The 17,573-nt window shown below is 36.8% G+C and overlaps 1 protein-coding gene across 3 annotated transcripts in view; it reads right to left on the reverse strand.

The window, feature by feature from the left end:
• Window positions 1-17,573, reverse strand: part of LOC109073749 (receptor-type tyrosine-protein phosphatase U-like) — a 279,985-nt gene that overhangs the window by 20,520 nt on the left and 241,892 nt on the right. For 2 of the 3 annotated variants that reach the window (XM_042753985.1, XM_042753984.1), the window contains 6 exons: window positions 15,147-15,183; window positions 8,771-8,868; window positions 7,868-7,984; window positions 7,521-7,675; window positions 5,960-6,095; window positions 482-631 (listed from right to left, as the gene is read on the reverse strand). In XM_042753985.1, coding sequence (XP_042609919.1) covers window positions 482-631; window positions 5,960-6,095; window positions 7,521-7,675; window positions 7,868-7,984; window positions 8,771-8,868; window positions 15,147-15,183 — 693 coding nt within the window. Of the gene's footprint in view, window positions 1-481; window positions 632-5,959; window positions 6,096-7,520; window positions 7,676-7,867; window positions 7,985-8,770; window positions 8,869-15,146; window positions 15,184-15,420; window positions 15,475-17,573 lie in introns of all 3 variants that reach the window. The other variant, XM_042753983.1, reaches the window with a different exon arrangement.

A 17,573-nucleotide genomic window follows, 5' to 3' on the forward strand; every position in this document is an offset into this window, starting at 1 on the left:
ACTGGAGTAATGATGCTGATAATTTAGCTTTGATCACAGGAATAAGTTACATTCTATTTTATATATATATATAGATAGATAGATAGATAGATAGATAGATAGATAGATAGATAGATAGATAGATAGATAGACAGACAGACAGACAGACAGACAGATAGATATACGCACACAAATTTACAATATTTTTGATCAATGCAGCCCTGATGAAAAAAAGCACTTTTTTTTTCAAAAGCATTAACTAAAACTTAACTAACGCTGAATGACTGAAAATATGCTAAGGTCCAAGCCATCACAACCAACTGCCCATTAAAACCAGTCTATGTAAAGTTTTGCTATTGCAATGTAAACTGGTGAGTGACATCCTGAAAATCACAACCTCTAAACTCTTCAGGCTCAACAACTCTATGGACAGCACAGAAAGTAAGGTTAGTCTTTTCTGAGTCTTTTGTCCTCAGCTCAATCACTCCTAACTCTGACTCACCTGAAACTCTTCACGCAGTTGAGAGGTGTTGGTCTGAGAATCCACACTCAACATGTCCTTAAAGGTGAGCGCAAACTCACTGATGGGGATGGCGGTCTCTCCGCACAGACAGGCCTCTAATATGGCATCATGGATGAATATATACTGCTCCTGAAAGCGAGATTGACACAGAAAGAGTCACCTCAGGACAGAAAACTGCTTCAAAGAAATGAGGCCATGTCAAAACATGCACGATGCAGTGTCCAATTATTTACTTTTATCTGGCTTTAATTAAAAACGATGTGACAAAATGTCAGAGAGATTAATTGAAGGGGCAAATATTAGCTTAATTTAGCAGTGTAGGAGGGAAATGTCAAAGTCACTCAAATCTATATTCTCACATACAGATGTAATACACTTTTGCACTCATCTACAAATGGCCATCAGCAGAATGACTTTAGACTCAAGAAATTGGCGGTATATGACAATAGTTATCACTAGTAAAAATTACAGGAATTTTCTGAAGAAAATGTGAGAGATGCTTGTCCATGCAAACAAGCTGCCGTGGTGCTGTGGTTTTCTGGATGGTTGCCAGAGTGTAGCAATGGGGTAGTTAAAGTGTTTAGAGTGCATGAGGCTTCTATGGTGTTTGGGTGGTTACTTACGGACCTAAGTAATGCAGGCTTATTGGAAAAACGTGCCAGTGGCAACATTTTTCCGAAATTATATTTTTCACTTCTTGCATACTTTGCGACACTTTCAAACTGAAATGTCCTTTCAGAGTGATATCTGGCAACACTTCACTATGTTGATTGTTGTACGTATGGCAGCAGTTCAACAATTAAATGTTTGGTGAGTGGCGCTAAGGGTTAATGCTCACATTTGTAAATGATGTACCACGTACACCCAACCCAAATCTAACCAATAGTGTTAACAAAAGCAAACATGATATAAAATACATTGTCTGAAACAGCCATGACATTTTAGCTTCCTCTTACAAGTCTCCTACGAAGAGCTCAATGCTGTACCGGGTGGGCTACTGAGCAAGCTTACTTAATCAGAAAAGACATGTATATGGGCATGATTTCATGATGCAAATATCAAAATGTAGTATTCTGCAAAGAATGCACTATGACAAAAGTGTTTTAACAAGTTTTACTGCCAAAAGTGTTCACTGCAACTGGAGACAGCAGTGAATTTCAATGTACAGATATATTTTTAGTTTTTTTGAGTTTTGCACACATGTAGTTAGAGGCACAATGAGTCCAGTGGGTCAAAGAATCAACTCCAAGCCTAGTCTGGTCACATTCTGGACTCTAGATATGACTCGGGTCCCACATCAATGTAAGACGAGAATTTTTTGCCCATTTTTTCATCCGACGTTTGACAATCATTAATCCAACTTCTCTTCTCTCTCCAATTGCATAATTAAGTTTAATTAAGTTAGGTATTTAGAAAATTCTATACATTTTCTAAATACTTACTATTATTATTATTATTATTATTATTATTTTATATATATATATATATATATATATATATATATATATATATATATATATATATATATATTCTGTAAATATGAGCAATATAAACAGTAATGACTGCCTTATCAAACAAGCATTATAGACATGAGTGACCTTAATTTGATCAGTACTAATTTCTGTAGACTTTTCATTTGATTCTGGTCTAAACTTTAACTCTATTAGTATATCAGAGAGTTAAAGGTCAGGCATTAGCTGTCTGTTTTATCTCTGTTAAGGAAGTACACTAGACCGGCCTTCAGCTTGCTTTTCTCAATTCATATATCACAAGCAGCAGTGTGTAACAGTGTGGGCAGAGATTTCATATGCATTATAAAGCAGTCAAGACAGTAAGGCAAGATGTGTTGCATGGCCTTGTTTTTGTCTTGAAAGTGTTCTTGTGATATTAAACGAACAGTGATTATACATTGAATGATGGTTTCTTCTTTGTTGTCCAGCCCCTTGAGGGTTGACTTGAATAGAAAAATATTCACAGCTATCAGTTTTTTTTAGCATGCAGTTCACTAACTCATTCTCTGCAGACTGACTGTGTTTGAGTTACATAATGGTTTTAAGGGGAGAGAATAAAATATATAAATTATTCAAAAGTAAAACATTTTTATACAAAACACATTTTAATGTTTCTAAACATTGGTGGCTGGTCAAAAGGGGGTGCTGGGGCGCCGCCCCCCTCAAGTAACATGTTAAAATTAAGATAAACATATATTGTAAAATAACTGCGAAATTGCATTATTTGGCCATTCTATTTGAATGGTAGTCATGTTAGCACCTATTAAAAATCAAAAAATCAAAACTCTTTTTCATTTGTTGTGTGTACGGGGCATCGGACAAATGGGTGTCTATTAGGACTGGAAACTTTTGAAAGGCATGTGACTTGAGGCTGAGCTCTAATTGGCTTGTTTTCAGATCAACAGAGCACTGTGCCCCAGACCCTCCCACTTTTGATTTTAGTGAATCAGTATTGTTTTTATATTTTTTTGGCCTCATGTGATTGGATATCTCTTCCGAAATTAAAGTACATTTTATTTTATTTTTACAAAAACAAAATAAAAGAAATAAAAAAATCCTTTCACAAGTCATTTAAATTAAAAGAAAAAAAAAAAAAAAATAATAAATATACGGATCATGGAGCTTGGACGAAGTTAGCTAGCTGGCTGCGATGCAAGTCATGCCTTTTATTGTTTTCCCTGTTTGTTATTTCAAAGTCCTGTCCCCTGAAACATCATGGACAGCGACACAGAAGGAAACTGAAACAATGCAGTTTAACTTGAGGTGATCACTGTGGTCCAAGCACAATGGCTTGTGTAGATGATATCATTATCCAACGGACATGTCTCTTTTCAAGTAAAACATGAGTCTTTTTGGACATTTTATTACATGCACAATATTAAAATAGATAAATTGGACATACATTCAGTTACAAATATGTTGTCAATACCATTTAAATTAAGATAAATAATAATGGTCTATTAGTATTTAGGAGATTACAGTTTTTGCATACTTATTATATTGGGCTTTATTAAAGTGAAAGTGAAAGTGAAAGTCGTGACATTTGTCAAGTATGGTAACCCATACTCGAAATTGGTGCTCTGCATTTAACCCATCCAAGTGCACACACACAGCAGTGAGAAGTGAACACACCGTGAACACACACCCGGAGCAGTGGGCAGCTATATCCAGCGCCCGGGGAGGAACTGGGTTGGAACTGGAGGAACTGGTTCAGTGCCTTGCTCAAGGGCACTTCAGCCATGGGTATTGAGGGTGGAAGAGAGCGCTGTTCATTCACTCCCTCCCACCAACAACTCCTGCCAGCACCGAGACTCGAACCTGCGACCTTCTGGTTACAAGTCCAGTTTTTTTTTTGTTTTTTTTTTACTACAGCTCAATTTATTGAACAATTTTCACAATCTTTAAACTGATATCTTAAAGGGTTTGATACCCTGTGGCTCCCTCATGTGGACAACATTAGTATTATGGCCTTCATCTCTGAATCCCATTAATAAAAATGGCTGATATATACACTCACTGGCCACTTTATTAGGTACACCTTGCTAGTACCAGGTTGGACCCCCTTTTGCCTTCAAAACTGCCTTAATTCTTCGTGGCATAGATTCAACAAGGTGTTGGAAACATTCCTCAGAGATTTTGGTCCATACTGACATGATAGCATCACGCAGTTGCTGCAGATTTGTCGGCTGCACATCCCGTTCCACCACATCCCAAAGGTGCTCTATTGGATTGAGATCTGGTGACCGTGGAGGCCATTTGAGTAAAGTGAAAGCAGTCTGAGATGATTTGAGCTTTGTGACATGGTGCATTATCCTGCTGGAAGTAGCTATCAGAAGATGGGAACACTGTAGTCATAAAGGGGTGGACATGGTCAGAAACTATGCTCAGGTAGGCTGTGGCGTTTAAACGATGCTCAATTTCTACTAAGGGGCCCAAAGTGTGCCAAGAAAATATCACAAACACCATTACACCACCACCAGTGTGGTAATGTTGAGACAAGGCAAGATGGATACATGCTTTCATGTTCTTTACGCCACATTCTGACCCTACCATCTGAATGTTGCAGCAGAAATCGAGACTTATCAGACCGGGCAACGTTTTTCCAATCTTTTATTGTCCAATTTTGGTGAGCCTGTGTGAATTGTAGCCGCTGTTTCCTGTTCTTAGCTGACAGGAGCGGCACCCGGTGTGGTCTTCTGCTGCTGTAGCCCATCTGCTTCAGGGTTCGATGTGTCGTGTGTTCAGAATTGGTATTCTGCAAACCTTGGTTGTAACAAGTGGTTATTTAACAAGGCATGATGGTTAATGAATCTCTAACCAGTCTGCCCATTCTCCTCTGACCTCTGATATCATCAGTACATTTTCATCCACACAACTGCCGCTCACTGGATATTTTCTCTTTTTTGGACCATTGTCTGTAAACCCTAGAGATGGTTGAGTGTGAAAATCCCAGTAGATCAGCAGTTTTTGAAATACTCAGACCAGCCCGTCTGGCACCAACAACCATTCTACGTTCAAAGTCTCTTAAATCACCTTTCTTCCCAATTCTGATGCTCAGTTTAAACTTCAGCAAGTCTCTTCACCACATCTAGATGCCTAAATGCATTGAGTTGCTGCCATGTGATTGGCTGATTAGCAATTTGTGTTACCAAGCAATTGAAAAGGTATACCTAATAAAGTGGCCGGTGTGTGTGTGTGTGTGTGTGTGTATATATATATATATATATATATATATATATATATATATATATATATATATATATATATATATACACACACACACACACACATATACAATGATTACTTTACTAACAATACACCCACATAAAACTCAAATTCACTGATTCGTGGGATCTTATTTCATGTAGAATTTTCAACTTCTGTTTTTTTTTTTTTTAGCTAAGCAGTAATGATACATCATTTTGTCACTTATTTAACAAGTGAATTCAGTCCTGCTGCCTGCATTAACAGTGTGATTCAGTTTGTTTGTGCCCTCCAAAATCTTTTAGCACCAGCCGCCACTGTTTCTAAATCTGTTTTACCAAACTTTTTTCTAATGCAAATACTGGTTCTGTAAGGAATATACAGAAGTTGAAGGCAAAATTCAAAACTGGAAGTTGGCCTTCAATATTTCCTACTGCACTTGTATTAGAGACATTAACATTTAAAAAACAACATGAATTGCCATTCGCAAACCATTGTACTTTTGCTTTTCCAAGTGGATTGTTCAGAGAGAAAAAATGTGGGACTTGGTTTATTTATTTAATTTTTTTTTTTTGATTGGGATTTGATGGATATTTTGGAATTTGGGAAACAGCGTTCACAACATCCAGATGAAGCAAACTCTGTCATCAAATGAACTGGTCAGCCTAGTCAAGTTGGATGACAAGCTGAATAATAGATCATCACAACCCATCCTTTGTTACTGATAATTAAGTTTTCTTACCTCAGTCTGGATCATGTTGATACGTCGCGAGCAGAGCGTCTTCACACAGTTATAAATGTCCACCACACCCTCACACTCCGCCATATCCAGCATCACGTCCAATACGATATAACAGCCGGTACGGCCAGCGCCCATACTGCAGACAGACGAATAACAAGGAATGATCTCACGGTATACTGTTGAGCTATTTAAAATAAATAACATATCAATAACATCATATGGGTCTAGAATGAAATGAGAGTGAGATTTTTTTATGTGGTGAGTTAAAAAATGCCACCGCTCTACTGTAGCTCTTTGTACACACTAGTAAATGGGCTGTTTTAAGTAGAGGGACTTCACAAATTGAGTTCAGTCGATTCCTGAATATCTGTGCAGGGTTGGATGAAACTGCCACAGCTCTTTCAAGCAGAACATTCAAGGAGTGTCTACAATGACCTGCTATTGCCACAATAAATTAACCGGCTCCCAACCTGAGTCATCTTGAAGCTTGAACTGGAGTAGATGAGCCTGAGTACAGAGTCGACATGCTGTGCAGTTGGTAATACCATGTTACCTTGATATACTGAAATGAACACCTGCTAAACAACCAAATGGGGATGGAAACCAGTCTTGGTGGGTAAAACTTGTCAAAGGCCAGTTCGGTGGGTTATTATTGATAAATACTGCCTTCAACATTAGCAGAACAATGCATGAAGAAGGTCACACACAGATCAAGAAGAGCTGCTAATTTTCATTTTATTTTTTATGTTACAATGTGCAAAAACGATTGACTATTGTAAAACTGAAAGCGATATAATGATTCAGATTGAGAATCAGATTTATTCAGAAATCTGAGAGAGAGAGACAGAAATATTTCTGACAATCTTAAATGAAACTGCTGAAGTTGAACTAAATAATAAAGGGATAATGTTAAAGCACATAAAATGGAGAGATAAATTGAGGAACACATTACATCACTTGTGCAAAACAGGTTACATTTTCAGGATAAATGTGGACCAATGAATTTTTAGGGGCTCATGCTAACTGCAAACATGACTTGAGGAGAACTGTCACACGTGATGCTCATGTGAACGCTTCATTAGTGTTCAGGGATGATTCACGGAATTGGTTTTCTGTCCAGTGCTGTTTTATCTGATACAAGAAACACATCCTTGGATTGGTGAACTGCAGGTGTGAGCATTCTCTTTATAATGGGCAGCAGATACATGGAAAATAATAAATATCTGCAGTTCATCGAAAGCAAAAGCGTGCTTTCATATTTGAGATCCAAAAGCATTGATACTGCCTCTTTTCAAAGGTGAAGTGGAGGCACACATATAGCTTAAGACATTCACATCTCCTTAACTAATGGCTGGAGTGGTTGGTATTGTTCAGCTCTGTCTTAATGTAAACTCTGAAATTGAATTCCACTGCTTGATTTCATTAATACACTAATAAGAAATATTGTCTGAAATCTGTATCAAATCTATTGCTCTCCAAGGGTTATAACACTAGTGGGATATTTTCACTTACAAGATTTAATATGAAAATGGTGCTAAAACAAGAAGTAGTGCTTGATTACCTGCAGTGGACCACCACTGGGCCAGCGTCGGGCGGCGTGGAGGCTTTGACCCGCCGGAGGAAGGCCAGCAGTCCTGTGGCATGATATGGGACGCCATGTTCTGGCCAGTTCGTAAAGTGGAACTGGCAGACTTCATGTTTAGCTGGGTAACCCCGCTGATAGAGGACAAATAAACAACATGTTTTCATTAGAATGTCCTTACAAAAAAATAAATAAAAAATCTTACTTATTAATATTTCAATGATTTCTTCATTTGATCAAAATAACACATGGACAATAGCTCCAATAACTAATTTACATTTAATAACATAAAATCATAGCATTAACAAACATCTCTACCGTCTTACCCGCTCCATGGCAAAAGTGCGTACGGTGTATTCTGCCAGCGTTTCTGTTTTCAGCAGAGTGATTTTAATGTCTCCATAGAGCTCACTGTCATCAGGCCAGTATTTACAGCACTTCATCTGAACCACACACACACACACACACACACACACAGATTTACAATTAACACATGGCATCTACAACTGCAATCAACCACTTCAGAAGTTATATAATCAGTTACCATTACCCATTACTGCAATATATATATATATATATATATATATATATATGCTTTGATTTAAACCTTGAATTGTAATTGATTATTAAAAATCTGTATTTTCCCCAAAGTCAAAATGATTCATACAAAGAAAAAATATTTTTAAAGTACAGAGATAATTTATTATAAAAACTCACTATATTTTCTTTAGACTCAAGACAAAATGTTACTAAACGTAGGGTGATAAAAAATTAATTAATTAATTAATTATATATACTATACTACTACAGTACTACTAATAATAATTTCGGTCACACTTTATTTTAAGGTCCATTTCTCGCCATTAACTAACCATTAACTATGTATTTTGACTCAATAAACTCCTTATTTGCTGCTTATATATATATATATATATATATATATATATATATATATATATATATATGAAAATCTCTTGGAAAGAGATCCTATGTTGTTACAGTACTAATAACTGAAGTGACCATGGTATTTTAGAGGAAAGGGGACACTTAAAAGATGGCTGGCCAATTATGGAATGTTCTTTGGTTAATAGGGTTCCTTGGTAAAGTTAATCTTCAGTAATGGTCAGCTGTGGGTCGCAGTGGTCAGTGGTCAGTAATGGATAGTGTCCATCAGTGGGCGGAGGGGGCGGCTGGGCAGACTGAGGCAGAGGTAGACTTATTCTACTCACTCTCCCCACCTCCACCAGTTTGGTGATCATCACGATGCTGTAGCAGTTCTCCTGCCAAACCATGCGCCAGAAGTCATAGATCATGTCCTGCTTGGGCCCTGCGGGGAGAGAGAGAGAGAGAGAGAAATGAGCTTTCATGGAGAATTGTGGGAGGTGAATCATTTGAACGCAGGATGAAGAGAGGATCGAGGGTGGTTTCGTGAAATAGCGGGTCACAACATCGACGAAAATTATATAAGAAAGGAGAAAACAGAGACAGCAAGCTGCTGGGACGCGGAAGCTATCTGTTCATATAGAAGACAACATGATTGAGTGAGTGAGTGAGTGATAGCAGCGAGAAACTAGAAGTTTAACTTTTTTTCTGAAGAAATGTGAGTGGTTGCATGTTGCTAGAAGGTATTCTCAGTGCGCTGCTGTGTGTTTGATAAGATGTTATGAGTGTATCATAAACACACTGTTTTGTAGTGCAAACTCTTATTGTTATTGTGCAAGTCTTGAATAACACAAGAATGCTTAAATGATGAACCGGCCCGGCTGCATAAACTGCTTAGTCTAGTCTTAAAAAGTTAGTCAGCTATGTTTTTTTTTTTTTTTTTTTTTCTTATGATTTTTTTAATCATAGCTTTTTAAATTCAGTTACTAAAAGCTAAATTGGTCTAATCTGAATTTGGAAAGTAAGACTGATTACTACTTGTCTGCTCTTAGCTCTTAAAGGGACAGTACACCCAAAAATGAAAATTTGCTGTTAATTTAATCACCCTCAGGCCATCCAAGATGTAGGGGACTTTTTTTTTTTTTTGTACACTTAATGTCTGTGGTTGACATTCTTTTAGAGTCAAAAAACCTATACAGAAAAGACCAAATCAATACCCATGGTTACTGATGATATATTGAGGTCTTTGGAAGCAAAACAATCCATCTGTGCAAGAAAATTAGCATTATTTACAACATTATTACCTTTAATCTAAAGCCTCAGGCAAATGGTTCTCAGTGAGTTCACGACTTTCAGCAAAAAATCTTCTTTAATGTTCTATGAAGAAAAAAGTCACCTACATCTTGGAAGGCCTAAGGGTAAATTTACAGCAAATATATATAATCAAGTATAGTAGATAGTTAAATAGTTGAAATGCCCCTCCATTACTTCTACCTCATGAACTTTCTGAATGTGTTGGTTGTGTGGACTTTCAATAAATGGATAAAAATCTGTCAGGTTTAATTAAAAATATCTTCATTTGTGTTTCACAGATGAACAGCAGCCTGAAGGGTTTAGTACAACGGTGCGTAATTAGATGAGTAACTGAAGAATTTTCAATTTTTGGAGAAATATACCTTTAACACTGACAGTGTGGGATGGTTTAGACATTGTAGTTTATTAAAGTGGATTAGAGATTTGTTTAAATCAATATCCCCTGAGCAACGGTGTTAGTGATACCTGCCTAAGCAAACACCTCTAATAAAGTATTTACTATTAATGACATGAGCTGAACCTCTTTCATCCTCATGTATTTTTCTGCACACACATCGCACATGCAAAGCACGCAGAAACACGGACACATGGAAATATTAAAAACACTAAAGGAAAGCCACTGAAGGTTTTTAAGCGCAGTGCTGTGAACACTCTGCCCTGAGGCGAAGAATCTGTTATCTTCTCTACCTGTTTAAACAATTACAGCCAACAACAGGTGCTGCACTTCCTGCATCCCTGAGCAGCTCTCTCGCTATCGCCCGCAGCTACATCCGCGAAAAATCACATCTCAATGATCTGCTTTACAGCTGGGATGAAGCCGAGGTTATTCATGATAAAAAAAAAAAGTAATGTTAAAACAGGAATTTTTTCGAGTTTTAAATAGAAGGTGGGAAGGCATGTTTTTGTGGGCATATTGAAATGGCGTTTCCCAGCTGACAGCATCAGCCCAAAACTGCTGCTAACAACAAGATTTTTCACTTTACTTATTAGTGACGTTTGCTAAAGCAAGCATCAATGAGAAAAAATATTAATAAAAAAAAAAAATAAAAAAACACACATCGAAGCTGTCAGATGTGCTAAAATTGCTCAGAATACCATACCAACCACATGATAACATGTTGGAAAGCCCTGGCAACCATCCAGAACTCTAGCAACCACATGGCAACATGTTAACAAAAACGACCAAGAGCTACAGCAACTCTAAAGCAGCTGCAGGAATTAATGACAAAGAGTGGCCATTGTGTGCATGTGACAACAATATTACAAATTCTCCACACATCTGGCTGGTATGGAAAAATGCCATTTCTCAAGAAAGGCCACATGCAGTCAGACTGAGCTTTGCTAAAACACACCTTGAAGATTCTGAGGCAGATGAGACTAAAATTGAATTATTTGGCCCTCACCAATCGATATGTCTGGCAGAAATCCAATCCAGCTCAGCATCCAAATAAAATCATTCCTCCAGGGAATACCATGGGGGTGGTAACATCCTGTTATGGGGTGTTTCTCTGCAGCAGGGACCAGTCTTAATTTTGACAGCAAATTTTTATTTAGTTTTAGTCATAGTCTTTTGACTAAAATGCCATTTAGATTAAGTCATATTTTAGTCATCTGAATTGTTTTTAGTTTTAGTCTAGTTTTAGTCGACTAAATATCATAAGATTTTATTCAACTAAATCTACAGTAAATGTAGTCGGCTTAAATCTAATGGGTTTACAGTGCATTTATTAACTCTTTATATAGGTTTGATATTAAGATTTTATCATGATAGACATAGAAGTAACTATGGTGACGCACAACATGCCTTTATGTTAAAATTAAATGAACATGGTCTTCTTTTTAATGAAATACCAATGGTTATATAGGCTAATTATGCATTCTTTAAAGCAACTTGTTTACCATATACTTTATTCTTTCAAGCAGACATATTTATTTCTATAAATAAATTTAGATTAATTTTTAGGGTTACTAAAGTTCAGTCAAGAGCAGTGAGTGATTTTCTGTTTTTCTTTTGATGCTTGATTAACATCAATGACTAAATTACAAGCAACTAAATTAGGCTGCTGTCCCTTTTGTTTAATTCTCCATTCATGCGACGCGAAAGAGTACTCGCGTTTTCGTCTCGTTTTTATTCGTCGACAAAAATGTCAATAGATTTACATCATAGTTTCTGTCATTCAAAAATAGTCTTAGTTCATTATCGTCTCGTTGTCGTCATTGAAAAAAATGTCATCGACGAATATTATGATGAAAAAATAATTGATCAACAAAATTAACACTGGCAGGGACTGGAGCACTTGTCAGGATAGAAGGCAAAATGATGTCAAATTCTTGAGGAAAATCTGCTGCCCTCTACCAGAAAGTTGACCGTGTGAATAAGGCTAATAATCATAAGGGTTAGAATCAGACCAAAAAAAAACCCCAAAAAACATGGAGAACAAGCAAACAAAATGAAAACCAACACCCAAAGCACCCAGTCATTGTAGTGTTGTGAGTTTTTCATGGGCCATGCCATTTTGCAGTAATCTAGTTGTCATTATGTGGGTTTGAGAGCTTTGGGGTTGCAGCTGCAGGGCTGATGGGGTAGATTTGTATGAAAGACCACTGAGTCATAAGCACATCCGTATGCGGCACTGTCACAATGTGAAAATACAGATGGCCTTCACAGGACCTAGATCTCAGGACCTAAAGCCAGTTTAAACCTCCGGATAGAGTGCAAGCCTAGCAAAGCCCACACACGAGTGTGTGTACACCTGCTCAAACAGAGTAAAGCAGTGCATGCGTGTGTTTGTGTTTGGAGGGAGTCTGTGTTGATCAGTGGCCCTGGTGTGTTGACGACCAACATGAGTGAGAGAGAGCGGATGAAATGAGATGTGTGTGTGAGAGTGTGCTGTTTGTGCTGCATGAGAGCCTGAGACCCACAGAGACAAAACTACAGACAGCTGAACACATCCACTGAATACAAAAGATCACCACAAACCTGTGCAATGCTTATGATCAGCTGTTGGTAATTGCATTTATTTATTTGTTTGTTTGTTTGAAGTTTCTTATCAGTCCCTCCAGGATTTCACAGAATTTTTTTCTGATTTTTGCGGCCCAGAATGACTGATTTTGCTGCGGCTTTTCTCAAAATTTGCAGTGATATTTGCGGCATTTCTTATTGTTTTGCAGTGAAAATATACCACAGACATAATTCTTCTAACACTGTTATGACTTTTCTGACTTCGAGAACCACTGTAGGTCTCCAGACTAAGGTTTGACGACACCAGCACTAGTGCCATTAAGTTCTACAGGTGGTGGCAGAAGGTAAAGAACTCACCCTAATCACACATGTACATCTCGGAGATGTCTATTTAGTGTCTGCATTTACATATGCAAGATGAATTTTTAAGAGTGCTTGTTCATCTGCAGTAGGTCTCTAAGATGTTTCCTGTCAGATGTCAAATAGACATTTATTAGAACGCATGTAAAACTGCTTCTGAGACATTTATCAGAGTACACAGCCGATGATTCCCAGATCTTTAGCAGACGTCTTACCGATGTAATAAATATACTTTTATTACTGTCATTCAAAATGTCTAAATATAAATTTATGAATACAAAAATATATAGGCCTGTTAGGGAGTGGAAATGGCCTATAAGTACTCTCTGCAGCCATCTACTAGTGGTAATTTAATATCTTTTTTATTTTTAATAAATTTTTGCTCTCCTACATTATGAAACTTTTAGTTTTATACATGGGGGAAACCTATGATAAACAAATATTGTCACATTAAAAATAACTTTCAAATTCGGTAATACTTAAAGCTTTGAAGTGTTGTGAAATTTGTGTGAAACATTTAAAAACACTCGAAAACATTAGACCATTTCTGCCACAAGTTGTTCCTGTAGTTTTGCTGTTAAATCAATGGTGAACGGTGGTGGAGATTTGTGTTTATTGAACAATGTTTTTCCTGGTTTCCACATCAGTGGTGTTTGTTCTGATATCTTTAGCTTTAACAGAATTCTGTGCCGAGTTTGAATGCTTTAACAGAGATGTTGCTTCTGTGGCGAATTTGACTTCTTTCTTTACACTGTATCTCCCAGCGCTGTGTATATAAGTGTCGCGTGAGTGATCAGCCTGCGGCTCCGGCTCGAGCAGATAAACGGTTTGTGCTGCATAGCCCAAACTAGTAGCGCGGATTCGTTCCGCTTTCAGTTCGTTTATCCAATGTAGCTCTTGTAAATCGGTCATGATGAGGACGCAAGGCTGTTCATTCCATTTTTATAACTGAGAAACAACCTACCTTTGACTGAATGCATATTGCGATGACGTCACAGGACTTTTGCAAAAATTGCAGAGTTTGCTTGATTTTGCGATAAATTCAGCGATGGCAAAATCGCAAAATCCTGGAGGGACTGTCTTATGTTAACTAAATGTTGTGAAATATTATAACAATTTAAAATAAGTGTTTCCTTTTTAAATATCTGTTAAAATGCAATTTAATCCTGTGATGCAAAGCTGTATTTTCAGCATCATTACTCCAGTCTTCAGTGTCACATGATCTTCAGAAATCATTCTAATATACTGATTTGCTGCTCAATATCCTATTATTATCAATACTGAAAACAGCTGTGCTCCTAGACATTTCTGTCCACACAGCATTTATAACATATATATATATATATATATATATATATATATATATATATATATATATATATATATAATATATATATATATATATATATTAAAAGTTTTTACTGTCTGTGATCAACCAGGCTAAATAAAAGTAACAATTCCTATGTATGTATATATATATATATCTGATCTGATATACACATATACACACACACACACACATATATATATATATATATATATATATATATATATATATACAGTATACACATAATTAATTAATTAATGCTAAATATCCATTGATATACAGCATATATACATTTATACATTTTTAATTGACAGTCCATGTCTTAATGGTTCATACACAGACTACAGCTGTTGTGCCCTGGAAAAAGAAGATTGCAAAAACGGCTGTGTGAGGATTAAGATTCATTTCTAGACTCTGATCAATTGTATCTGAATAAACATAAAGAAACATCCTAGTCAGTCACCCTCACAAAAGAAGAGAATGACATGAAGAGCATTTAATCAGAAGGAAGTGCTTCTGTGTTTGGATGGCAAGAGAGAAAAATAAGATCAAACAGCAAAAACAATATTTGCATATAAATCATTCAAACCATTGTAGTAGAATTGGGGCACAAAAAGACACACACACACACACACACACACACACACACACACACACACACACACACACATTTAGAGGTACATTTTTATCAACAACTGTAATAAGCTACACAATACAAATACACAAGTGATTTCAGAGCAGCAGAATTATAAACGCTCACCTTGTGTGGCGATGAAATGGTTGGAGCGCTGATACCCCTGAGAGAGAGACAGAGAAAGCCATGCATTATTATCAATTAATGATATGTTAATTACATTTTAACAACATTACCATAATATATTCTGACTTATCCCATTTAAAGGTGAAGTGAATCATTTCTGTGCCTCTGGAATTCACCAAACAATACTGTAAAAAATAACGACTGGCTTTTCCAAACACTCCCCCCCTTGTCCTCCACCGCTCAGACAAACAAAATAAGGCCGTCCCAAACTCACGCCATTGTTGTCTCCAAACTCACGCCACTGTTGCAGTTGACTCTGCATATTAAGCTGAGATAGGAGAAAGAAATCATTAAGCTAACCCGCTATACGCTATCCATACCATTACAAGCTGAATATGTTACATGTTTATTCAGTGAAATGAAAAATAAAAAAGCACAACGTAGAGATGGATGACAATCTTTTACAACCTCAAAGCCCTAATGTACGGTGTCTCTGACAGAAACACGAAATCATACAGAGGAAAGCTCATATGAAGTGTGTGATTCATGAGTGAGGCTGTGATTGTGACAGCAGAACATGTCTCTGTATCTCAAAAATGAAAGTGTTTCTACTTGACATTTGATAAAACAGGCAAATATTCACATATCCTATCTGCAGTATGTGTTTGTCATCCGACATTGATTTTTTAAGCTTTAAGAATTGAATTTAATCGTGTCTAGAAAATCCTAGATGATGTTATCTCTCTTCAAACATACAGTATCTGAATGCTGATTTCTAAATGCCAAACACAAAATTCAAAGCATGAAATGCCACGTATTACAGCATGATATTTAAATCAACCGGCCACCAGTGGTGTAAAATTAAAGTTACACCAGACCTGACAGACTAGATTCCACTATTATTAGAGGTAAAAAAAAAAAAAAAAAATTAATAGTGAACTAAAGTCATTGCCTTTTGATCAATTCCACAGATTTTTTTTTTAAGCTAAAATATGTTATTTAGACAACAACCTGTCCTCCAACCAGTACGCCCATATAGGTAATTTGTCAAAATCCCTGAAATACGACCCATCAGAGTGTATACTACAATTGCACCCCTACTGACAACAAGATGTTTTCATATTAATGTTTTGTACTCTTTTATTTGCACTATAATTTGCGTTTTGCATAGCTCAGTTGGTAGAGCATTGTGTTATACGATGAATTGTAATCATGTGATCATGCGATCATGGGTTCGATCCCAGAGAATGCACGTGCTCATAAAATATATATGCACTATAAATCATGATTTTGCATGATTTCTGTGAGGGGTAGATTTAGGGGTGGTCATTTGAACGAATTAGCCACCCAGTAAAATATGTATGAATTACTGTGAGATCGGTGTAAAAAGTCCACATATTACACTTAAATAAACGTGCATTTTGATTGGTAATGACAGTTATAAGTCATTTCATGATGACAGATGCAACACAACATTGTTATTATTTTTACGCCTGCTAGACATTAAACGTAAATATAGGTCGTAATAAGGTGCTTGCACAAACGACCTATACGTTCATTTTTTGTTAGAGGACAGGCTCTTAGACAATGTGATTGGTGCAAAACCGAAAAGTTTTTGTATACAGGTGTTTGGAGGAATCCTTCAAAAAGGTTACAAAATATTAATTTGTCATAAATTAGCATTTAAAGAAATATAGGTGTGATCCGGGGCTCTGCCGTTTCGAACTGGAAAGCTCTGGTTCATTTCTTCTGTTCAGTCCATTGAGATTAGATCAGGGTTGCCAGATCTGCGTAACAAAACCAGCCCAATTGGTACTCAAGACTAGACCAATCACAATCAAAACTAGCCCAATCCATTACCAGGGCAATTAATTGGCTATCAACATCGCTCCAAAATTATTTAATAGTGTTCCGGCAGGGGGGTTCGCCTCAACCCATGGACTACAAAAACAACCCATGGCAGCAGAATAAAAGTATCCCAATTCTGCTGGAAAACACTAAGTCAGAGGTCAGTAAAAATATGAACACTAAATACTTTATAAATACTATATAGTATTGAAATAGCACACTAGTACTGAATTCTGAATGTAAGTTACACTGGCACTGCAGTCTATTCTGCAAAGATTCTGAGTCCACATCACTATGATCAGATGCTTTCTGAACTGCTGTTTTCTCACCCCTGTCATTTATTTATTTTGTTATTGAGAGGATAGCGTGCAGCACATATTTACATATTCATCTATTGTGAGTACACCGGGGCCTTAAAGATGTTAATAAAACCCAGTTCAGTTGTAGCTTTGCTTGGTTCATTATAAAATATCCTTCGCAAGTCTTAGGAAGAAGTGCCAGAACTGTTACTGGTGCACCTCTAAAAAACTAGGTGCATGATAACCCTGCATGCACATTTTGTCAGCATTTGTAAGGCAC

Source organism: Cyprinus carpio, unplaced genomic scaffold (assembly GCF_018340385.1).
Source record: "Cyprinus carpio isolate SPL01 unplaced genomic scaffold, ASM1834038v1 S000000972, whole genome shotgun sequence".
Taxonomy (NCBI): Eukaryota; Metazoa; Chordata; class Actinopteri; order Cypriniformes; family Cyprinidae; genus Cyprinus; species Cyprinus carpio.